This window comes from Amphiura filiformis, chromosome 14 (assembly GCF_039555335.1).
Source record: "Amphiura filiformis chromosome 14, Afil_fr2py, whole genome shotgun sequence".
Taxonomy (NCBI): domain Eukaryota; kingdom Metazoa; phylum Echinodermata; class Ophiuroidea; order Amphilepidida; family Amphiuridae; genus Amphiura; species Amphiura filiformis.
In genome coordinates, this window is record NC_092641.1 from 29,403,972 (window position 1) to 29,430,097 (window position 26,126).

Consider the following 26,126-nt stretch of genomic DNA (forward strand, 5'->3'; position numbering starts at 1 on the left):
AATCTGAAAAATCAACTGATTTTCATGCGTTACAAATATGAAGTACAGAAAAAAATACGTCGGGACGCGAGTATTTTTTTCGCACATCATATTTGTTCATTTCGATTTTTTCTTTGTTTCATAATTAAACACGGAATAAAGCGAAACTCACTGAAAAAAAAAATCTGAAAAATCAACTGATTTTCATGCGTTACAAATATGAAGTACAGAAAAAAATACCGCGGTCCGGTCCGACATGCAGTATTGTGGCTAACCGCGATTATACGCAAACAAAAATTATATTGTTAGGTCTAATTATATATCTTTCCCCATTGATCTGAAACTATGTCAAAATCATCAGAACGATATGAGTGGTATCGTGAACTGATTTTTGCTTCAAGATTTTGAGAAAGATATAATTTAAACGCGTGCTGATGGGAATGTATAAATTATTCCCATTGACCTAATATGAAACACATTGCCCGTATTAGTTATAATAATAATAATAATATTTCTAAATAATAAATCATCTATACCATTCATATTTGGGGGGAGTCTTCCAATACTGTATTTTAGAACTAGCCGATAATTTCCGTTTTCCTGTATAGAGGCGTACCGGGTTCGAGAAAGGGTCACGTGTGGATTTTAGTTAAATATCCTAAGTTAATGTTACCAAAGAAAATTTCCTTTTCATGACATAATCTATGTATCATCTACTAGTACCCATGTGAATGTCAAATTATAAAATTGTTGGTCGAAGCAGCCAAAAACTTTCATTATCTGAATCAATATATTATTAAAAATAACACTTTGATGTTTTGCAAAAGTTCATTCTGCAAATCATATACTTTGAAAACTTGCTTAATTTATTGTTGTTAATGAGTTATGTACATTTTACAAAAGTGTTGTTACTCAAGAACCACAGAACCTACAAAAGTATATCTGTGGTATTTGAATTTTTCTACACGCTCGCTATGAATTGAGCAATCAATTTTTGCTAAAGCTCACTACCATTCGCAAGATGCTGTGAACTATTTTTTTTCTGCTCCTTCGACCAACAATACATCGTATTACGTATACCCTTAATTAACAATATACACGAGGCTAATTGCATTACCACTGTGCATTTGGCGGAGCATTTGAGTAGGCCCAGTCACAGCATGTCAAGTATTTTATTCCTCTGAATAAATGATAAGTAGTTCAGTTTTATTTTCGAGAGTTTTAAACTGAGCAATATTTAGTTTTGCTTTTGTGTAACAAGTTCAAACATTAAAAACAATCAGAGAAAAATAATAAATAGCCCAATCAAGAAATATAATGTAAAAACACCAAGTGTGCATGTGGTTCCAATTAAGTTGTGTGATATTCTGATGGTTAGTCACTCTTGAAACCCCCGTCGAATAACGCGCAAACACTTTTAAGAATATGAAGTTGAAACTTAACAGAAATTTACAAGAATGATGAATAAATGATATTTGAACAAATTGCATTGTTTTGCTGTACCATCGCAAAATGTGGTTCATTTTCTACATTCAACCGCTTTTGGGGACACTAGGTATGATTTAAAAATGGTAACATATATGTAATTATTTTTCTCTTCCCAGTAAGGCCCGACGCTGGCCGCCTACGTCACTGCCTGACAGATGTACTGATTCCATGCAGATGTATTAGTACTATTACCCCATCACCACCGGTTTTGGTATGGTCCATTTCACTATATTTCCATCTCAGGCATAGCGGGCGCCATTTCAGCATCAACTGTAAGGGCAACTATTTCGGCACTAATAACGAAGTTTTCATTCGCACGATAATGCTTCCAGGTTGTCCCGATCATGGTCAAACGAAGAACGCCGCCAGCTTCACGAACAGCTTCCCTTGGTGCTGGTTTGATCATATACAAGGTATCCTTCCCGCCTTTAGGTCTACGAAGGTCTCCAGCAACACGTCTCAAGACTTCAGCCTCGCATCCCTTTAGCTAGAGAGATGATAGATGGGTAGAAAGGGAGAGAGAAATTAAAAAAAAAATACTTATATTGTGGACACAAATGAAGCAATTGATTGTGGCACAGGTGGAAATGTACGGCTGGGACTCCGAAAACATTAAACCAATATGGGATGAAAAGGTAGCATATCCAGGCTCTGCGTTGTGTGATCAGTGATTTTTGCCAAATAACATCCAACTATAATGATAGACAAAGATAAAAAGACTAGTTTGCGTCTGACGTCATATGTCAATCAAACTCCGAGCACTGTTTGTTTATAAGTGTCGTGATGATATGAATTGCTGAACATGGCGGTAAAACCGGGCGCCTTATTGTTAATTTTGCACCTTTTAACATACAAACCATCTCAAAAGTTAGGTCTTAATAGTAGGAAACTTTTTTTGGCGAAGGCACCATGTCCATAATGCCTAGAAAAGTTGCTTTTTGCCTTGTAAGAGTACGTATTTTACGCCATTCACTGCTATTCCTTTTTTCCGATTCGGCACCAGCCAGATGAATCGACCTTCCTTATACGCGCTATTAGCCAATCAAGGATCGCAGAGAATTTGATTGACAGTGACGTCAGACGCAAACTAGTCTTCTTATCTTTGTCTTTCATTATATAATAATCCATCCACGTCCACATCCAATTGAATTAATTGTGTATATCTAAACAGTGGTTGACGTTACCATTCTGTTTTAATTTGAAAAACAATTTTGCCTTGATTGCTATAATCGAGCTCGCAAAATAGTCTAAAGCACTTCATGTAGTAACACTGTATATATACTAAAGCCCAAAAGTTTCTGTTTTACAAAATGTCAAATTCCACTTTTCTCCGCTTTGTAAAATTGTGATAATAAAATTTTCACAAAAAAATCCTTACGCCTACAATATGCTTACCTTACTGCTAGTGCTTACGGTAGTCATCCTTCTTAGTCTATGCAATGTCACCATTGAATTTCAACATTAATAATTGTTTAGTAAGAGATCTCTTCTTAATTTCACCTTTTAAAGCATTTTTCAGTTCATTTTTTTCTCTTTTTTTAAGAAAACTGCTTTTTCACGTTTCTTACCGAATTCCGCGGAGGACTTCTGGCTTTAGTATATACTTTCAGTCATCATGGAAAAAGTTCAAATTATGTTAAAATCAATATGTCAACCAGAAACATCTAATCAAAGTAAGTTTTTTTTCTTTTTTCTGGTTGAAATGATACAATTTAACATAATTTAATTTCACTTACACTCTAAATAAAAAATAGCAAAGGTTTCTTAATGTTGAGTAAAAAGGGAACAAAGCAAAAAAAAGGGTATTATTTAATCAATATTGAGTGTTATTCGCGTATTTTGTTGATCTGTTCCCTTCCTTTTTACTTAACATTGAGTAATTTTGATTTAGAATGTAGGCATGGTTTATGCATTAAGCAAATGTGGCCGTACACTACGAATGAGCCGTAAAGTTGGCACATTGTATTCTGAGTTACAGTGTAAAATGTGCATGAAGGTCGTATTCTTGGGTACCTCAATTTGGTGCGACATGATTATCATTAGATACATGAGATAGTGCGAGTCAAACACCGTTTAAAGCAATCAATAATCCTATCGCTGAAGAGGATAATTTAGTCTTCTACCTATTTCTATAGAATCCATAAATAGCTCTAGTCTTTGTTTGCTTTGGCTAAATCTTGTTCAAGTGGTGGGTTACATAGCATTGTATTTTGACTAGGTATGTATAACCAACAATTAACAATTAGAGGGCATTCCTGAACCTCGTTAACTTGGGGATGATTTGAAATGACCGCCAATTATTATGACGGCTTGATATTTATTACAAGCAATGTGGAAAAAGAGACAGATGAAGGAGCAGAGTTCAACAAACCCATAACCCCGCTTCTGGATATCATTATTTTAAAGCTTATGATATATATTTTTCTAAACACTAAATAAAACAAAATTGACCGGGGCGACTTTACGGCTGATTCGTAGTGTACGGCCACAAATTCCCAACAATAAGTTTGAATAGAGTGTAATACTGTGTGCTTACTTCAAAACTGTGGACCTGTCTACGGAAGAGAAGATTGATCCTCCATGTTAGAGTAGTCTCGTTGATGGGTACCTCCAGATCAGCAATGAATCCACCATACCAGCTTTTACGGATTACCATCTGAATAGGTACACCATCACCTGGTGCTGGGGGACGATCTGGTCCTATATTAAAACATGGTATGAAGAGACTCGGTTTAGAACTTCAGGAACAAAACGGTTTGCCTCAGGACCCCGCACGCACAGCTTTTTAAAAATGAGATTAAGCGCGTAGCTTAATCCCAAGACAAACTACTCAGATTTTGATAAGTTGGGTCCTTTTTGACAAGAAAAACTACTCAAAATTGATAAATTGGGTCACTTTTGACAAGAATCTAGTTTAGTCATTTAAATTATAGTTAAATGACAAGACAATCCTATCAGATTTGATGAGTTTCTTGTCATTTTGATTCATTTTGGAAAAAACAAATCTGTTATAACCCCATCTAAATAGTTTTCCTTGTCAAATATGTGAGGTTGCTATTTAGAAATAAGAGAACGTGTCCCAGTGAATTTTGTACTGGATTGCAGACTGTAATATTTTGTAGCATTCAGGTCTCTTAGTGTTAAAATAATAAATCGTATTGGTTTACATTTAGTTGGGATTATAGTCAGCATGCAGATAGCGCATCATATAAATCACCAAATGAAATTTTAATTGTGTATAGATGCCAACCTATTTCAAACTCCTTCAAATTCGTTGATGTTTAATGAAAATAAAAGAGATGTAAAGTTTATTAAGGTTATACAAAGAAACGTATAGAAAACGTATAAAAGACGTATAAAGTTGTTATCTAAAACAGAGTTTTCTCAGTAATCAAATATCGCAGCAAGTGAAATGTTGATACATTGGATGTAGCTTAACATTTTTCTTGTGTTTATACAAATTTTTAGAATAAATTTGAACATCTTACGTTTAAAGCCGTTTTACGCACCATGTTCACAAGATCACAAACGCGTTCCATGACGTTTTTTCAAATGTGCGCCCCGTATAAAACCACGCCGAGTGATTGTTTTCTTCTTTTTTGTATTGTACTACAAATCGATTAAAGAAATAATGTTGCCATGGGGAAGAACCAAATACAGTACCGATTAAATTTAAAAAGCCCGTTTTTGGGGAACATTTTCGAGAATCTTGTCTGAGAAAAAACTGTGTTGTGAAATTATCGATATCTTGATTACGGGGTTAGTATTGCAAAAAACGAGGTTTTTCCTCCATCAGTTCGTTCAAAAATTCAGCGCCGACATGCGTGTTTATTCTAAGAGCCATTGTGCGGACGCGATTGTAATCAAGTAATTGCATCAAATAGTTATATATCCGCTTCGAGAACAAGCAATTGCGTATACTGATGTATGGCCTAGTGGATAGAGCGTTGGACTGGGAATCTGTTATGAACCATTTTTGTGGGTTCGAGTCCCCGTGTGGCTGAATTTTCTTTTCTTTTTTCTCTCTTTTCTCATTTTTACTTCCTTTCTTTCCATCTTTCCATCTTTCCATCTTTCCATCTTTCCATCTTTCCATCTGTCCATCTGTCCATCTGTCCATCTGTCCATCTGTCCATCTGTCCATCTGTCCATCTGTCCATCTGTCCATCTGTCCATCTGTCCATCTGTCTCTCTCTCTCTCTCTCTCTCTCTCTCTCTCTCTCTCTCTCTCTCTCTCTCTCTCTCTCTCTCTCTCTCTCTCTCTCTCTCTCTCTTTCTCTCTTTCTCTCTTTCTCTCTTTCTCTCTTTCTCTCTTTCTCTCTTTCTCTCTTTCTCTCTCGTTCTCTCGTTCTCTCTTTCTCTCTTTCTCTCTTTCTCTCTCTCTCTTTCTCTCTTTTTCTTTTTCTTTCTCTCTTTCTTTCTTCTTTCTTTCTTTCTTTCTTTCTTTCTTTCTTTCTTTCTTTCTTTCTTTCTTTCTTTCTTTCTTTCTTTCTTTCTTTCTTTCTTTCTTTCTTTCTTTCTTTCTTTCTTTTTTCGTTCTTTTTCTTTCTCTCTCTTTCTTTCTCTTTTTCACTATTTCTTTATTCTTTCTTGCTCCTTTCTTTTTAGTTTATATTTGATTCGCTGACTGCAGTGAATCGTGATTGATTGTTTTTCACTTTATATAATTCAGAAATTTGTAGGCCTGCTAAGTCTGTCTTGTTGAATATTCTTCCCAAATTCGATTTGCAAATAATTGCTTTTTGATATTGTTGTTGATGTTATTGTTGTACCCTAGTTACATTGTAATCAGGAGAATAGCAGCATTGGTTTATTTCATGAAAGATATCAAGGCTATAGATTCAAAATCAACACATTTTCCAGGGCGTAGCTTGATGAAGTGCCCCCAATCAATTTTAAAATTTATAAAATCCTTATGAAAATTGCCGAAAACGGGTTGTGCCCCCCCCCCCCCCCCGGCATCCGACGACTCACGAGCTCCGGGCACGAGCTAAGCCAAGTTTCATGTCTTGACCGTGGATCGATATTCTATTGTAAGTAGGCCTACGTCCCAGTACGCTTGTTCATTTTCTGCATGGCTGTTTCTGTTATGAACTTACGCCCCTCTGAAATCAAGCGCATGAAAAACTCTCGGCTAACCTTAAGCCGTGTATATAGGCTAGTCGAGGATGGAGACCATTGACGACCCAGTATAAGCGTGAAGTTGCGTACTACCGCATTTTTTCTTTTACAACCAGGAGTGTGTAGATTCCAAAAAAAACAAAAGTATTGTAACATTTTATCCCCTTGTGTGACCTTTGACCTCAATAACTCAATTTGCTCAAGGGTGCCATTTTTGGCTTCCAGCTGATTCTGAATCTACACACCCCTGGTTATTACTTAAAAGAAAAAAAGCAGTAGTACGCAACTTCACGCTTATATACGGCAAATTGCCTAGACTAATGCAAAACATGCCAATATTCTTTACCTTCTCATAACTGAAAAAAAAATCAAAATCGAGCAACGCGTTATGCAGATATGGTCATTATTTTTTATGATCATTATGTCATCTTTTTGATGTACTCAGACAATCAAGTGCAAAATTCCATGGGACACTTGATCGTATTTCGCGCGCATGGTTATGAATAAACCATCCACGTGAATTTCACCAGCACATTATGCTATTTTCATTGTATATATTCCAACCTATTCCGACCTTCCCCATAACCCACACCAAGCATTGCTGGAGCAAACATATTACGCATTTCAAATTAAGGCGTTTGGTATAAAACATTGAATATTGAGAGCGGTAGGGTCATCTGTGCAAGTGTCTTAGCAATTTGGGGCAGTGGATAAAAAATAGGGGATCACTTCACCTATATAATGCAAACCTAAATATTTACTGCCCCGAGGTGGTGATACCGGGATAGGACGCCGCAGTAGAATCAGCCTGCACGTAAAAAATACTAATTCCTGGCGCCATTTATCTTTTTGTTCCTCCAATCGACAGATATCAACTTTGTGGCGTGAAACTTTTAACTAATTTGTCATCATACAGGTGTCGGCGCCATGGGTGAGCATGGGGGAAAATGCCTCCCAGTCAGAACTCTTTCCCCGGAATTTGTTGTGGCAATTTTGAGCAAAAGTTGTTGCTTTCGCCCTGAAATTCACTTTACCCCATGCCTCCCCCCCCCGAAAAATGTTCCTAGCGTCACTACTGCATCAGACACTCACCTTGGAAGGGCACACCGACTGACTCTCCTTCATACGGCCTTTGACCATCAAGCGGAAAATCTCTTCCTGTCACAAACACGTGATCAATGGATAGTGCGCCTCCAACTTTGAAAGTAGCACTAGTTGTATTGCGCCACGGCAGTATTATAATACGAGAGGTATCATCAGAGCTCTGAAGACTCACTTGGTATTCATCAGATCCACACCATGGAAACACAGCAGCGTCCCACACCACTTGGTATTCACCAGGCTCCCCAATGCCTGGCTCCGATATCACTGATACATTAACTCCAGATACACAAGGTTCGGCTGACGGAGAAAAGAGGGTGCAGAAATAACAAACGATTAAAGTATCCATAACTTTTAACATTATAATTTAAACCAGGCTTCTGAGCGAAATATATAAAATGTGGTACAGGTGCACAAAATATTTTGTGAGAAGTACCGGGTATTAACACACGATGACCCGTTGCACCGCACCATCACACGCTGCGTACAACAGACTATAAAATGAAATCAAGATTGGAACAGTGCAGAGAGCCAGGTGCAGTGAGCTGTATTTTCAGTCAGCTAAGCTGTAAAAATGCAGGGCAAAATTGTAATGAATCACGGTACAATTTTAAGCGAATATACAGCTTATATAGCTAATGTCAATTAAAAAGGTGTCATGAGGTGGAATATTTTCTTAACATGTTAAACTAACATCTCCGCTACTTGGAACGTCACAATATGACAGTAAGGCGACGAACAAAGAAACATTGTACCATACCTCTGTGGTTTTACTGCCTAATACCACTCACTAGTGGAAGTTTCGGATGAGAAAACGGACATTTTGATGACAATCGGCCAAAATGGTGAGAATTTAATTTTCTCATTCTTTTGGATGAGAAACTTCCTGGTGTGTGTGTCAATCATTATTGTCTTATTAAAACTGGTGAGAATTGCTAATCCCCGATTATTATTTTCTCATCCAAAAGAATGAGAAAATTAAATTCTCACCATTTTGGCCGATTCTCATCAAAATGTCCGTTTTCTCATCCAAAACTTCCACTAGTGACTAGCACCTAGGTTTCATTATCATTGAGGCATAGGACTATTTATTTTTTGTGGAGAAGAGCAGGTAGGGCAACTACTTGATTACAGTTCATACTACATACTCTGAAAATTTTAGAAAATCTGCACGTGTCCGTTTTTTTAAATCACATTTTTGTTCCTAAAATGGGGGTTATAGCGCCCTCAACGGGCACTCTCTCCATAGGGCTACATGTAAAGACCAGTTATAGACAAATGGCCCTAAAATAAAACGGACTCGTTCATTTGTCCTCAAATTTTGCATATGATGTAGATTTTAAAACATCTGGAATGTAATGCAAGTGGTGTGGTTGCGGCTCTTCTAAATTCATTTATAAAATGTCCGCCCCAGACCAATTGCACTCTCTAGAGTGGAGTCAAAACCCATGTACCACTCCCATGTTCCACTCCAGACATAACAAGTCACATGGGAGATCACTTGTCCCACCCTCTAGTATAAACTTTAAAAATAAACAGACTCACACAAAGAGTGGTCCTACTCTCCAGACATAACATGTGACATGGGAGAATACTTGTACCATCCTCATAACAGGTGTGCCCAGAGAGTGGTCTTTTTTTTTCAATTAAAATTTCCCAGTAAACCTCAAGGGTTCAAAAGACAACATTATGTAACCTCACAACAAGGGTTCCATGTGAGTGTATACTTTTAGGACATAAACCATGACCTCAGTATGTTTGTAAACATAGATTACTTGGCTAGAGTTGTGTCCTTGTAGAGTGCTCCTTTTTGCCATGTCTCACTCTGCCCTGGTATAAGTAACTTATTCCACTCGTGGCCTGAAGGCCACGAGTGGAATAACTATTACCTGTTCTACGGGCGGACGGACTTTTCAAGTAGGGTCGGTCGGTCGGTTTTTTTTTTTTTTTAAATTACCCAAAAAATTGCAAAAATCTGTCAATAATTTCCAATTTGAGAAAATGCAACATACAAATTTTGTTTCTGAAATTTCCGAAATTTGGGTCGGCATTCATTTGTACATTTGTACATTACTGGTCGAATATGATAAGATTTCAGTCATAGGCACGTTAACAATAGGGCTGGGGTCTAAAGAGGTAGGCGAATTCGGCAGGCGATCATGAAACATGCACTGTCATTGATTGGTTAGGGTTAGGTTAGGGTTAGGATTAGGGTTAGAGTTAGTGTTATGATTAGGGTTATCAATAGGGTTAGGGTTGGGATTAGTAGCAGGCCTCGAAATAAGAAAAAAATCAAAGGTCCTGCGGACCCTTGCCGTTGAAATTTGAAGGGTCCTCATCAATGTTCAAGGATCCGACCCCGGACCCATTGACGTAGATGCGGACATTATGCGGTACATATACATATATTGTTGTGAAAATAAAATGAGAGAGAATAAGCTACGGCGATCACGGTATGTAGATTGTAGAAAATTAAAAACCCGGGTTGCAAACTTGGGAAAGTAAAATGAAAGTTTACTCAGGGAGCTGGACGTATTATGTGAACCAGATTTTCCATTGGAACAACAAAACTAGGATTTTCTGCTCTTAGCTTGGTTCAATTTTTACGCGTCACGCGGACCCGTACCGTAGGAAATTTGCGGGTCCGCGCCTACTTTCACGGGTATTTGACGCAAGGACGCGCCTTATTTTGAACGCTGATTAGTAGTAGGCCTATGAGAAAGTTTTAACTTACTTAGGATTAGCTTACACAAAATAATTACATGAAGCTTGATGAGTCGCAAACTAGCAAGAGAGGGCTCAAACAAGATCAAAACGCTCATCAGAAAAGTTTCCAAGTATTAAGAACCGAAACCTTATCGTGATCGACCAGTAATGGATGACCAGGAATTTTGCATCAAGAGTGCGTTGCTGTTCTGATTGCGGCACGTCTACATCTCAATGGTGACTGGTGTACTGGAAACATATTTGGGGGAGGGGGTGCAAACCATCCCGATGGTTTATTAATGGCATCATAACTGAGACAAATTAGTATGTCATATTACCTGGTCAAACTTGTCGGGTGATACAATTAAAATTAATTTGATGGCAGGTAAGTGACTAGCTGTTCACTATTTATGACCTGGGGGATAAGGGAAATTTCGCGTTCACCCATGTGTGCGCTCAACATGTTTGGATCCCCCAGTATTCCCATTTTCTCCTTTTAAAACTTAACATTACCCCCTCCCCCCAATCATAGTTAATATTAAGCTTCCCCTCTCAAGACCTCCAACAGTTTTCGGGTCCCCTCAAAACTCCATTCTCTCGGTGTAAATATTGAACGGTTGCTAACGTCCTCGTGAAAATCTTGTTTACAACACGATTTATTCTCGTTTAATACACTCCAGCACACATACCCCACCCCCACCCACCCCCATAATACACAACACTTACTGTAAAATAACTCGATACTAGGTCTCATGGTATCAAGATAATCAAGTTCCAAGTTTGCGTCAACTACTCCATATCCTCCTGGCGCTGCACTGCCGTCTGTTGGGACTCGGTTAAGAAGTGTGGCGGACGGATAAGGATTATAAATGTTAGTGACGAAGTACACGTATCCGTAATACACTCGTAAATCATCCATACTAGTATATAATGCTGGAAAATTGATAACATCAGCGAGTACCTTAGGATCAGTGCCATCCAAATTAAAGCTACCTACACGAGTACCAGAGTATCCTTCGCTGACGAAGATTTTACCACCTGTTTATAAGAGACAATGTATTTATTATTTGAAAATAATTGTTATTTGTGATATTTAATTCATCTCCCATTGTGTTTTGTTTTTTATTTATCTACTTTTTGGAACGCAGGTAAGGGGCTGTACAATAATTATGAGCCCTAGGGTATGGTAAAATGGGGGGGGCAACAAAATGTTGGCGAGCCGAAAGGGGGGGGGGCAAGCAATTTTTGGCAAGCCGAGAGCACCTTTGTTTCCAATGGACATTTTATCATTGTGAAATGTCATTGTACAAGGTATACATAAAATAAATTCCACATAGCCCCCGGATGAAAAGTATTTAGTTATCTTTGTAATCACTCAAAAAGCATTTGGTGTGAATTTTACATCCGAACTAGAGGCTATTAAATTTTTACGAGCCTTTTTATCTTACATGTAAAGCCTATGGGGGTGACGATTAGAAATGGACGGCAATATTGAAAAACCATCATAAAAAAAAAAAAAACCTCTAGTTCGGATGTAAAATTCACACACAATGCTACCTGAGTGAGTACAAACTCAGGGGCTATATCAAAAACAAAAAATGTCCTATACCCTAATGGTTATGGAACAAAGGTGAGAGGGGGAGGGCATGCGATTTTTGGCACACATTCTTGGGGCGCCTTTTAAATAAAACGCTCTAAAAGGCTTAGGAAAACCGTACGGAAACACTTAATATGCAAATGTTCCTGCTAGCTGCGCTCGTAACATGCCAGCAAACACAAAAACGTTTCAAAAACGTTTTTAATAAGTTATATTTTGGCTTTTGGTTTACATAAAAACGTTTTAATAACATTCAAATGTCGGGTTATATAAAGGTCATGAAAACATTTTAAAACGTTTTGTATGAAAACACACTACAACAATATTTTTAAAATGTCTTCAAAAATGTTATTGTTAACTATTTTTGCAAACATTTTTTGCCAAATATTTTGTCAACACTTCAATAACATTATGTTAAAATATTTGCACCCAGCAAACACAGAAATGTTCTTCAAATATTTTTTTTTTCAAAACGTTCTAATAACATTTAAATGTCGGGTTATATAAAGGTCATGAAAACGTTTTCAAAACGTTATTGCAAATATTTTGGGCAAACATTTTTTCGCAAAATATTTTTTCAACCCCAAAATAACATTCTGTTTAGAATGTTTTGTATCAAGTTTTCAAAAATGTTTTTGGAATGTTATTAAAACTTTTTTATACCCTTTATATAACCCGACATTTAAACGTTTTCTGTAAAACATTTTTTGTTTGCTAAGCAGTAGATTATCAAAAAAATGATTTTTATTGTTATGAAAACGTTTTATAAGCTTAAGGTTAGCCGAGAGTTTTTCATGCGCTTGATTTCAGAGGGGCGTAAGTTCATAACAGAAACAGCCATGCAGAAAATGCACAAGCGTACCGGGACGTACGTAGGCCTACTTATAATAGAATATCGATCCACGGTCAAGACATGAAAAGGCTATGAAACTTGGCTTAGCTCGTGCCGATGCCCGGAGCTCGTGAGTCGGGGGGGTGTCATGAGGGGCGGCATGCCGGGTCGGATGCCGGGGTCGGATGCCGGGGGGCACAAGCCGTTTTCGGCAATTTTCATAAGGATTTTATAAATTTTAAAATTGATTTGGGGCACTTCGTCAAGCTAGTTGCTACGCCCTGGAAAATTGGTTGATTTTGAATTTATAGCCTTGATAAATCAATGCTGCTATTCCCCTGATTACAATGTAATAGGGTACAACAATAACATCAACAACAATATCAAAAAGCAATTATTTGCAAATCGAATTTGGGAATTCAACAAGACAGACTTAGCAGGCCTACAAATTTCTGAATTATATAAAGTGAAAAACAATCAATCACGATTCACTGCAGTCAGCGAATCAATCATATAAAACTAAAAAGAAAGGAGCAAGAAAGAATAAAGAAATAGAGAAAAAGAGAAAAAAAGAGAGAGAAAGAAAGAGAGAGAGAGAGAGAGAAAGAAAAGAAAGAAAGAAAGAAATGAAAAAAAGAAATGAAAAAAGAAACGGAGAAAGAAAAGAGGAAAGAAAGGAAGTAAAAATGAGAAAAGAGAAAAAAAAAGAAAATTCAGCCACACGGGGACTCGAACCAACAAAAATGTTTCATAACAGATCCCCAGTCCAACGCGCTATCCACTCGGCCATACATCATCTTACGCAATTGCTTGTTCCCGAAGCGGATATATAACTATAATTGGATGCAATTGCGTGATTACAATCGCGTCCGCACAATGGCTCTTAGAATAAACACGCATGTCGGCGCTGAAATTTTGAACGAACTGATGGAGGAAAAACCTCGTTTTTTGCAATACTAGCTTCAATTTGGAGTGAAAATCAAATGGTATAGCAATTGGCAGAATGTTGAGAAATAATGTAGGTATTCAGATGTCTGAATTAACGTCCCGTAATCCAGATATCGATAATGTAACAAAAAGAAAATTGTTCCCAAAAACGGGCTAATAAAATTTAATCGGTACTGTATTTTGTTCTTCCCCATGGCAACATTATTTCTTTGGTCGATTTGTAGTACAATACAAAAAAAGAGAAAATAATTACTCGGCGTGGTTTTATACGGAGCGAACATTTGAAAAAAACTGCATGTAACGCGTTTTTGATCTTTTGAACATGGTGCGTAAAAATGATTTAAACGAAGGATTTTCAAACGGATTCTAAAAATTTGTATAAACACACAAAAACAATGTAAAGATACATCCATGGACCAACATTTGACTCACTGCGATATTTGATTGCTGAGAAAACGCGGTTTTAGAGAACAACTTTATACGTCTTTTATACGTTTTTTATACGTTTCTTCGTGTAACCTTAATATACCCTTTATATAACCCGACATTTAAACGTTTTCTGACAACCTTTTGCGAATGATGTCGAAAACGTTTTGTGTTTGCTGGGATGTATACAGACCATTTAAGGTTTTCAAATTGGGATCCCAAAAATTTGGCATGTGCAAGCCGGAGGGGGCAAAGATTTTTTGGCGGGCCGAGTGGGGGGGGGGGGATTTTGGCGGGCCGAGAGGGGGGGGGGAAGCGATTTTTGGCGAGCCATTTTGACATTTTACCCCCCGGGGGCTCATAATTATTGCACAGCCCCTAATGGTATACAACCAATCAATCAATCAGTTACATCTAGACTCGGGGAGCTAGAGGCACGTCCTGTGCATCCCCCAGGACTAAACCAAACCAACTTTTTTAGGTTTCTGAGATGACCCCAAAACATAATCAGGATGTTTCCAAAATATAAACTGGCCCCAAGTGGGTTTTTTCCAAGATGGCGTCCAAAATGGCCCCCAAATGCAGGTAATCACTATAAATGACCATATATGAATACTATTTCTGAATCAAACTAACCTTTGTGGCTTAATTAAAAAGCCCAGCATAAACTCAAGTTGATATAAAGGATAAAACGTCCCAAAAGGCAGTGTATTTTCAAAATGGCGCCCAAAATGATCGCCAAATGCAGGTAATCACTATAAATGACCATATATGAATACTATTTCTGAATCAAACTAACCTTTTTAGCTCAATTAAAGAGCCCAGCATAAACTCAAGTTGATATAAAGAAAAAGAATTCCCAACAGTCAGTATATTTTCAAAATGTTTAAGTTTTTCGAATCTTGAAAACAATGTCCACAATTTCATTAATTCCATCCGAGAATACTTATTTTGACATTTTAAATAAAATACTTATTATTTTAAATTATCTTTGGTCATTTTAGAGCAAATAAATTAAAATCAGTATTACAGACTGGTTGGATGAAAAGTTCGTTTTGATCAAGTTCCCGATAAATGAATCTGTTTTGGGGTAAGATCAGTCCTCTTTTGATCAATTAAATTGCTATTTTTGCACAAAATAGCTGCAAACTACTAAAAAATGAGATTTCAATCTCAAGGTGGCACGCAAGATCTCTCAAAGTGGGAAATGTTAGACATTGTTTTGTATTGTATCTTTAAAAGTAATGATGATAAGTACATAAAATATACATTTTCAGAAAGGAAATGATGCAAGGAATCCAACTAGCACGAAAATGAGCACTTTTTGAGAAAAGCGCCAAAATTGATTTTCCATGCCATTTTTTTTTTCGGTCCGCCATAACAACTTCCCCTAAATATCAAATTTGACAAAAATGGCATAACTGTGGTCAAAATTGAAAAAAAGTCAAATTTTGATCTTTTTTTGTCCCATATTTTTAAAACGAAGAAAAATTCAAAAATCTAAGAAAAACTTTCTAGATGCGTGTCTTTAGAACACAAATATTCCATTTTTATCCATTTTGATATTTTGGGTAAGTTGTTATGGCGGAACGAAAAAACTGGCATGGAAACAAACTGCTCATTCTTGCAGAAATCTGCCGTGCTAGTTGGATTCCGTGTGTCAGTTCCTTTCTGAAAATGTATAGTTTTATGTACTTATCATCATTACTTTTAAAGATACAATACAAAATAATGTTTAAAATTTCCGACTTTGAGTGATCCTGCGTGGCCCCTTAATTTAAAGCCAATTTATAATGATTTTTTTGCATTGAGGCTTCTCCTACATGTATTAAAATGCTTTTAGTAGTCCACCTTTCAGTCTTTAAGTGCATCTAGTACACAAACTCAAGGTAAGTTCGGCACAGTATAACATTTGCTCCTATCTGAGCGGCACTTTTGGCACTACTGGCAAATTCAAATATTACTGGGCGAAAGAATGTGGTCTTTACTCCTATTTTGCACTAATATGGTGAAATAACTTTTTTTGAACAATTCACTACGGTTCTCTTTACCCCCACAAAAGTGGTATTATTTGAGTGGTGTGCTGGTGTGGAGGCATCATATTAACTACTGTATTGCAGTGTTATTGGTTGGGTATAAACCAATCAGTGGCATACCAAAGACCACCACCTCAACATTGGGGGGAGGCATACCACCAAAATCGACGATGTCACCCCCCTCCACCCCAAGAGCATTTTGCCCACCCTGAGGGCTGATTGACCAACCTGGTTCATTAACTGTTAAGTAAAAAGAACGTAAACCCAGTTGTGCAAGAGTATCGTTAACGATTGTTGTGCAGGTCATTTCGTCGATGTCGCATCTGCCAAGAGAGAAAGTCCAATCAGGGGTGACACCGGTGTAGTAAAGCGCTCTGTTTGAAAGACAAAGAAAGGGTATTATCAATTATTTTCTATGTAACATAACAGTCACTGTCGTTAAGAGTGTACCATGTGGTGATATTGGGGCTGTGCAATAATCATGAGCCCTGGGGAGTGTAAAATTGGGGGGGTGTTAAAATTGGGGGGGAGGGCAAGAATTTTTGGCGAGCCAAAAGAGGGGGGGCAAGCAATTTTGGGCCAGCCAAGAGGTGGGGGGCAAACAGTTTTTGGCACACATTCATGGGGCGAGTTTTAAATAAAACGCTCTAAAAAGGCTTCGGAAAACAGTACGGAAACGCTTTAATATGCAAATTCTCCTGCTCGCTGCGCTCGCAACATATATCTAGACCATAAGGTTTGAGGGCCAGGGTTGCATTTGACATGTGCATAATGTTTGTTCACTGCTGCGCTTTAAGGGTCTATGACTTTGTAAAAAACAAAGGTCACCATATATCGGGTTAGGATTTCATGGCAGCTAGTAAACGTAAACAAATGTCACCATATAACGGGCTTTAAGAAGTGGGCGGTAAACTGGTTTAAGCAACCCATTAATTTTGTATTTCAGACAAAAGATAACGGCCCTAACGCACAGAACTTTAAGGATTTTGCTTCTTCTTAAGGTCAATGCATAACGGTTACGACGAATGTCAAATGCATATCTCCAAATATTAGACTGTTGCAATTATGGATTTATGAATTTGGACCAATTCTAGAAACGTCATAAATGGCAAAGCAAAATGGCGTCTTGCGTGATCCAACCACATGGTGACCTAAAAGGATTTTCCATTAATTTCGTATTTCAAGCGTTAATTTCTGCTGGATATAGCTACTTAACTGGCGTCCAGTGCATATTAGTAAACTGTAAGAGAATCAAACCAAGTTAGTTGTGTCATTTATTCAAGTATGTAGGGGGCCTACTTTTATTCACAATATATGCAAAGTTAAGGCCCTTTACAATTAATTCTTAGTTTCCTGTTTCCCGCGCGCGTCCAAATTGCAAACTATTTAATTATTTTATTTTTATTTTGGATTTTCTCTTTTAAAATAACTTTTAATGACTTCCATTTGCTACTTTCTGACTTTGCTTGTATCATCTATAATGATGAATAAACAAAGAACACAACTGTACCATTAGGCCTACTTATGTATAAAATCAAACATAGTTGTAAAATAATTAAATCCATGTTCCGATCAAAACAGATTGATGTAGGATGCGACCACTTGTTTTAAAATAGGCCTAATAGATAATTAATAATTAAAAGTCGCCTCATCCCTTGTTTTCAACCATGAAACAGGAAACTAAGACTCAATTGTGAAGGGCCTAATATATCAAGACCCAAAATGAGCAATTTGCAATTCCAAGAAAATAACGGGGTCCCCACCGTAGCAGGCGTCCCCAAAACATGTTGATGGCATGTTGCCTCAAGATACTATAGCCAAATATTTTGCGTGCTGACAATTTCGGTTTGTGAGATAAAAATTCTTGAAAATTTAGACCAAAAAAACCGGGGGGTACTCAGATTTGGTTCGGACGGGGGTGTGTAGCTGAAGCATTGAAACCCTTACCCATTTTTAAGGGTCATTTTGGCAGAAAAGGGTACCCATTATTAAAGATTTTCTTCCAAAAAGAGACCAAGGTTTTGTTGTATTCTCTTTGCACGATTGATTTACAATTTGGATTGTGCGTACAAGTTAAAAGAATTTTTGGGTCACTAATTTTGGTGTAAAAATTATAACACCCCTATTTTTGGTCTCAAAATTCTATGAACCCCCAGTATATTCATGACCCACCACCTTCCAAATAAAATGACAGCCCCCTTATGTGTTACTATAAATAGTTAAGGCCCGGCAAAAAACGCGACCTCGCTTTCACGCCGCGATTCTCGCTATTTTAAAACCAACTATCTCGCTTTTAAGAAAGCTCCCATAAAAGTTGTCCGAATTCCATAAAATCCCGTTAGTCCCGGCATAAAATGCAGTTCAACTTCGGCAAAGTGCAGAATTTAAAGTCTAGCATTGCAAGTCACATTAAATTTCATTGCAAATGAGTTCAAGTTTAGGCCAAATATCATGATATTTATTGAATTACTTGAGTATTTTTACTATAAAACATAATTCAAGGGCAAATTTTGTCACTTTTTTTTCTTCTACGGCCTCGTATTTCACCGATGGCATATCTCTACACACCGCCCTTGGAAGTATTCCTTACCGATCCCTATAATTAGAAATTACCAACTCACGTACGTGTCGTCATCCAGTACTGCAATAACTCATCAGTGATTCTAGACAATATCGCAATCTGTGTAATTACGCTGGCGGTGTGTATATTATTTTTTATTTTTAAATGATGTTACAATGCTACGGCGACTTCACTTCAACATTTATGTTATTGCATTTTATGTTACTTAATTTCTGGACGGATCGTAAAATTAATAATTTTATTGGAGATCGAAGCTTTTATTTTTCTTTCACATGTTTTCATCCCGCCAGGATCAAAAAGGTGAGGCATGTTTAAGGATTTTCCAGCTCAAAACCATACCCCATGTTTAATGATTTCTTGTAAAAAAGCGACCCATTAGAGCGGCACATCCCCGTTTGCCTTAATATGTGAGTACCCCCCCCCCCCAGAAAAAAACATCATGACACGATTAACACAATCACAGTGAATGGAAAATTGTGCTCCAACATTATCCCAATGAAAGTAAAACAGATTACAAAATCGGACAAACAATTGGGATCTTGTTGGCGCATCATGTTATTGCGGCTTAGATCTTTGGATACGGGTAATCAAAATGCGCGTACATACACCATCCATTAATCTATGTCAAAACATTGTGAATACAATTAATAGCGCTGAAGCTATTGGCGTATACGGCTGTGTAAAGCGCTCCAGTCTCCGAGTATTTGCGCTCCACAGACTCCGAGTATTAGACGTACAATATTGTATGTAACATATCTACGTTATTTAATCTATTGCCATTCTATTTCCAGTAATGTTTAAGTTCTAACGAATGTTTGATGACGAAAAATCGATAATATGTTACATATAATATCTAGCAGAAATATATTATCGATTTTACGTCATCAAATATTCGTTAGAACTTAAACATTACTGGAAATAGAATGGCAATAGATTAAACAACGTAGATATGTTACATACAATATTGTACGTACAATAAGAAGTTTGAATACTGCTTTACTCAGAAGAGAGATGGGATTAGACTATAGCATAGGCCTACTAATACTTGTTGGGCGATTGTCTTACAGTATTCTCTATGGAGCCTTCAAATAACAAAACCAATGCCAAACGGCACGTTCGCAATAGTGACTCTGAACAACAAGTCAAAGGTTGGGTTACCATCCCATATCTGGCCGGTGTTTCGGAAAGTCTGAGGCGTGTATTGAGATCCCATGGCATTGTAAACCATGTTAAGCCCCAGAACACTATACGTTCCCTTCTTGTAGCTCCCAAAGACAAGACCGACAAGCTGGACAAATCGGGGGCCGTCTATGGCCTCAAATGTTTAGACTGTTCTTCATCATATGTAGGGGAAAGTGCCAGACCATTAAGAACACGGATTAGCGAACATGAACGCCCCACTTCCCCAGTTGGTGAGCACATCACTAAGGATCAACATAGCATCGACTGGGATGGCGTACGCATTCTCGACCGTGAAGAAGACTGGTTCAGGAGAGGGGTCAGAGAAGCGATCCAAATAAGGAGAACTGGCAGCGACCTCAACAGAGACCGGGGGCGCCATGATCTTCCAGTTGTTTACAACAAGATTTTGTCACTTGACCAAACCAATCTGGTAGTCAAGAGGCAAGTCAAGTGGAATAATCTCTTCAGTGGCTAAAGAAGACCTGTAGATGCAGGTCGCAAGCTACCACAGCTCTGCAAATAGTAAGTCTTGTGACTGTTGTTTTAAATCAACTACTGTACTTTCAAATATCTACATTTTTGGTCTTCATATCAAGGGGGATTAAAATTCCAGGTGAAAAATAACATGTAATGATTTTGGAGCACCCTTCCTCATACGTACCTTTCATTTATTGCAAAAGTCACATCAAGTATCGTGATACCGGTTTCATTCACGGAAAATAAAACGTTGAGATCAGAGCCGTCTAAATTACAGTGGTAAATATCGTAGGCCATGTTTCTATTTGCAGCAAAGTATAGTCTACGATGCATCCAATCAACGGCGATGCCACCTTGTACTTAGAGGGTGAAGAAGAAGAAGGAAAAGGAGAACAGAAGCAGATAAACGGCGAGAAGGAGGAAAATGGGAGAAAAAAGAAAAATATGTAATTAAAGGGCAGGTCTATCGCAAAAACAAGTTTATCTCTATTCGAGGAGAATAATTATTACATTACAAGTACAAGTTGACACTCGTTGCAATTTTTTATGGGTATTTCTCCTGATAAAAGAGAAATTGTGTGCGTAAAGTTCTGGCTTGTACGTGTTCTTCCCCCGTTTGAAGCGAAATTAATTTTCAACGAAGCGGACACTATATTATGCTCTCATTTACTTACGTGACACAATCACATCCACTTTTTCAAGTTTCGCATTAGCAACAATGAGTTGTACTATTATTTACCATAACAATGCTGCATAACAATAATAGACTATTTGTTTTGATTTCGGGAAAAAAGCCTTACACAGTATTGTTACTAAGCGTTTGCTTTGTAATATTTCATCCAACTGAAACTATAATAACTATAGCATTGCAATATCGCACAGGGAAATCAGACGCATGGGTTTGTGGACTTAACACGGTTTATATGCTAGTGTCAGATTGATCACGCTGAAATTCTAAGCTCAAATATTTTTTTTAGCCCAAATATTTCTCATGATATACATATGAATTGTAATATCACAGTTTACTAATATATAAAAAAAAGAAGCGGCTGATTTTATTCATTAAAAACCATTAAATTTGTAATAATTTAGAGTTTTTTCTGTGAACAACAACAGTATACGTTCTGTGCATTGAGAATGTTTATAGTCCTTTCTCGCAAAGCAGACACAGTCATTTCATGACGTCAACTTTTTTCTAGGTCAAATCTGTCTCGTTCGAGGGAACTCATCGCTTAAAGGTCAGGTATATTGCTCGGACAACATCATATCATTGGCAAGACAATGAAAATGACCCATTTTCTTGAGAAAATAAGACGTTTAAAATTGATATTCCGCAAAAACCAACTTAAATTACGTCGGTAATAGTATCGGATATAAGTGGCAGTGTGACCGAGCGTCGGATATAACTCTATCGGGAATAATGTGCCTTAAATCCGACGATTTAAAGCCGAAGATGAGCAGGGTTAAGGGAGGTGTAATGAGCGAACCGTGGTTGGGATTCCAGAGGGAGGGTGTCTGTAAGAGGCACAGCCATCAGGAAATGAATAACTGAGATCGCGCGCCAAATAAACTTACTGCAGTAATTTTCCAACTCTTAAAAAAATTAGGCATAGATGGGAATCGAACCCGGCACATTTCGTTTCTGAAGCAATGGATGGTACCACTAAACCAACTTCCTATCTGCACTAAAACCTATGATATTAATTCTTAATAATGCTTAACGGAAAAAACGATGTCATTCAAATAGAATTCCTTCAACTAAAATAGCAATCGATAAATCTGCTCACTCAATCATCAAATAATCAATCGAAATATAAATAAATAAATAAATAAATAAATAAATAAATAAATAAATAAATAAATAAATAAATAAATAAATAAATAAATAAATAAATAAATAATTCAAAAGGAAATTTTAAATTACCATTTCTAGGCCCTACGCTGGAAAAATAAAGCAGCATAAGAAAAATAGTGAACGCACGGTTTCGAGCAAGCGACGCTCAGAACAGCAACGAATTAAGAAATCACAACGCTAGACCGCTCGGCCACACTACCACACAGCCTACTCGATGTCAACAAAATATATTAACCTCTAACGTTACGCAATATTGGCACATGCCACGGGCACATGTCTGCAGGTACAGGTTCGCATAATAGAAAGGCGCACAATATCAATGACAGTCATGTAACCAATTGAATACATGAATACAAAACCCACCCAAGTCCATAGGACGTGATTTTGAGAGAAAAACCTGTGTATCATTTTAATTCCTTCAGTTAGATTTACCTGGTCAATATGGTAAGTTTTACGTGCAAATGAGTGGATTAACCTGTATTAGGTATGACGATTAGCATTTCAGGGACTTCGTGAGGTTCATTTTAAATTCTGGACTTGGGTGGTTTTTTTGAATCATATACAAAGACAACAATGTTGGAATGAGATTACCACTAGTAGGATAATACAAAATAAAGCACACAGGTATGTATAATGTTGACAAGCATTCTGCTATGTAATATAAACCACACACTTTCCTTTAGTAAACCCATTTTATTTTTCAAAAGTCACTCTCCAGCAATGAATATGTTACAAGTGGACTTTTATACATACTGGATTTCAATCAATGTGTTACAAGACTCAAATCATGGAATTGTGTGGTTCTTTCATACATGCTATTTTTCACATACTCAATAGACACAGAGGATGAATTTGAGTTGTTCTTTCATACATATGACAGGCCTATGTATAGCAACAATTTCCCATGCTTAACTCAATTTGGCCAACGTATGGACTTGGGTGGGTTTTGTATTCATATATTCAATTCTTTGTATACCAGTGTATACCTTGATACAGTCAACATATACAAAGAAGTATATTATTAGGCGTAGACGCAATCATCAATGCGGGAAGTATAAAACCATAGTCGCCTCTCGTGCGCTTTTTGAGTCTACGGCTATTCCGAAAAAAGCATTGAACCCTGAATTCAGAGGTAAGTTTTGGGCTGTTACATGCAATTCAAAGTAATTATATCATGAAAAAAACCCACCGAGAGGACTACGATACTTATTCAGAGCCAATCTACATTCTGTTATTTACAAACGCCGACGATCAAAGTAAAATCATAAAAGCAGCAGAACCAGATATCAACGTTAAATCCCGTAAGCCTAAAATCGCATCGAAAACGCCAAAATGCAGTCACAAAATGTATAATATTACTAAATCACCGAAACGAACTGTAACGTAGGTATGCTGAAAAGAGTTGTATTAGCAATAACAAAGTATGTGCGAAAAGATTTGTCTGTGGCATGTCGCCTTCTTGAAATATCACCAAAATATCAAATTTCGGAAAAAACGCCCCAAATTTTAAAACAAACATGAACCTTACAAAATAAATGGACATTTGCACTTGGTGACCAGGTCATTACCTGGCGCTGTGATTCGGGATTCCTCTCCGCTTTCTATCTCTAGTTACCAGTACTTTTAGTTTGCCCTTACCCCAGCCCTGCGTGATATCATCATGGCTGCAGCTGCAAATGTTAATATAAATAAACGCAACAGAGGGGTCAATTGAAATGACAAGGAAACATCGGCTCTCCTCAAAATCTGGATAGACCCGGAAATTATTCCTGGGATAAATAAAAAAAAAAAACCTTTAAAAGGGTTAAGCAGCGCCAAGGATTTATCATTTAAATATTGGTCCAATGCAAAACCCACCCATATACCAAAATCGCTGAAAAGGTACCCTAAAATCGTGGCACATCCCCGTATACCTCCAACCAGGGAGACTCCCCCACGTATATTTTGTATCGTGTATGATCATGAGAATAATTGAATATTTACGGTAACCCGCTTGCTTTTTATTGTGTTCATAACACTTTTTTTAATCAAAGTTTTTTACTCCCGTCCTCTATCAAAGTACAATCATGACATGACATGAACTGGCGGCACGATAAAATAATATTTTCAACCTAGTTTTTGACCCCATCGTCTCCATATATCATGAGCACCCCTATACATCAACAAGATACATATTTGGTGCATACGCACCAATATGAACCTCGCGCCAATCGATTCGTGTTCTACGACTCTTTAGGATATTTGGTTTAAAAGATACAGGGTTAGGTTCACTAAGTACAAGAAGTGAATATATCTCATTAACCAATGATCCTACAGATATGCGGCGACTGACCTTTTTGTTCCTTACTACCGGAGGAAAAGTTCGACATATCGGACGACTCTCTAGGATATTTTGTTAAAAAGATACAAAGATACGTGCACTGACCTTTGACCTCACATGACCTTTGCGGTATTATACTCCCCAAGTGTCAGGGATCATTGTCCCAAGTTACAGCCTAATCGGAGCAACTTCAAATTTGGCCTGACCTTTGACCTCACATGACCTTTGCAGTTTCATACTCCCCAAGAGTCAAGGATCATTCCCCCCGAGTTACAGCCCAATCAGAGCAACTTCTAATTTGACCTGACCTTTGACCTCACATGACCTTTGTGGTTTGATACTCCCCAAGTGTCAGGGATCATTTTCCCAAAGTTACAGCCTGATCGCAGCAACTTTAAATTTGACCTGACCTTTGACCTTACATGACCTTTGCGGTTTTATACTCCCCAAGTGTCAGGGATCATTGTCCCCAAGCTATGCCTACAGCCTAATCGGAGCAACTTCAAATTTGACCTGACCTTTGACCTCACATGACCTTTGCGGTTTCATACTCCCCAGGAGTCAATGATCATTTTACCTGAGTTACAGCCCAATCAGAGCAACTTCCAATTTGACCTGACCTTTATACTCCCCAAGAGTCAGGGATCACTTCCCTCGAGTTACAGTCCAATCGGAGCAACTTCAAATTTGACCTGACCTTTGACCTGAGAACCAAAGATCCAAATTACAGCCTTATCGGAGCACCTTCAATTTGACCTGACCTTTGACCTCACATGACCTTTGCAGTTTCATACTCCCCAGGAGTCAATGATCATTTTACCTGAGTTACAGCCCAATCAGAGCAACTTCCAATTTGACCTGACCTTTGACCACACATGACCTTTGCGGTTTTATACTCCCCAAGTGTCAGGGATCATTTCCCTCGACTTACAGCCCAATCAGAGCAACTTCTAATTTGACCTGACCTTTGACCTCACATGACCTTAGTGGTTTGATACTCCCCAAGTGTCAGGGATCATTGTCCCCAAGTTACAACCTAATCGGAGCAACTTCAAATTTGACCTGACCTTTGACCTCACATGACCTTTGCGGTTTCATACTCCCCAAGAGTCATGGATCATTTTCCCCGAGTTACAGCCCAATCGGAGCAACTCCTAATTTGACCTGACTTTTGACCTCACATGACCTTCGTGGTTTGATACTCCCCAAGTGGCAGGGATCATTTTCCCAAAGTTACAGCCTGATCGCAGCAACTTTAAATTTGACCTGACCTTTGACCTCACATGACCTTTGCGGTTTTGTCAGGGATCATTGTCCCCAAGTTACAGCCTAATCGGAGCAACTTCAAATTTGACCTGACCTTTGACCTCACATGACCTTGGCGGTTTCATACTCCCCAAGAGTCAGGGATCATTTTCCCCGAGTTACTTTATATATTTATTGCTTTTAAGCTTTCCCTCCGGTCTTTCCTTTTAAA

General features: G+C 37.8%; 1 protein-coding gene across 1 annotated transcript in view; it reads right to left on the reverse strand.

Moving 5' to 3' along the window:
• Positions 1-893: 893 nt before the first annotated feature.
• The window catches only part of LOC140169915 (uncharacterized), a 48,888-nt gene continuing 23,655 nt past the window's right edge, over positions 894-26,126 (reverse strand). Inside the window, exons 4-9 of the mRNA XM_072193231.1 lie at positions 20,659-20,833; positions 16,463-16,608; positions 11,122-11,433; positions 7,681-7,989; positions 4,004-4,167; positions 894-1,954 (exon numbers count right to left, since the gene is read on the reverse strand). Of these exons, the coding sequence (XP_072049332.1) occupies positions 1,694-1,954; positions 4,004-4,167; positions 7,681-7,989; positions 11,122-11,433; positions 16,463-16,608; positions 20,659-20,833 (1,367 nt within the window). The 3' untranslated portion in view covers positions 894-1,693. The remainder of the gene's footprint in view (positions 1,955-4,003; positions 4,168-7,680; positions 7,990-11,121; positions 11,434-16,462; positions 16,609-20,658; positions 20,834-26,126) is intronic.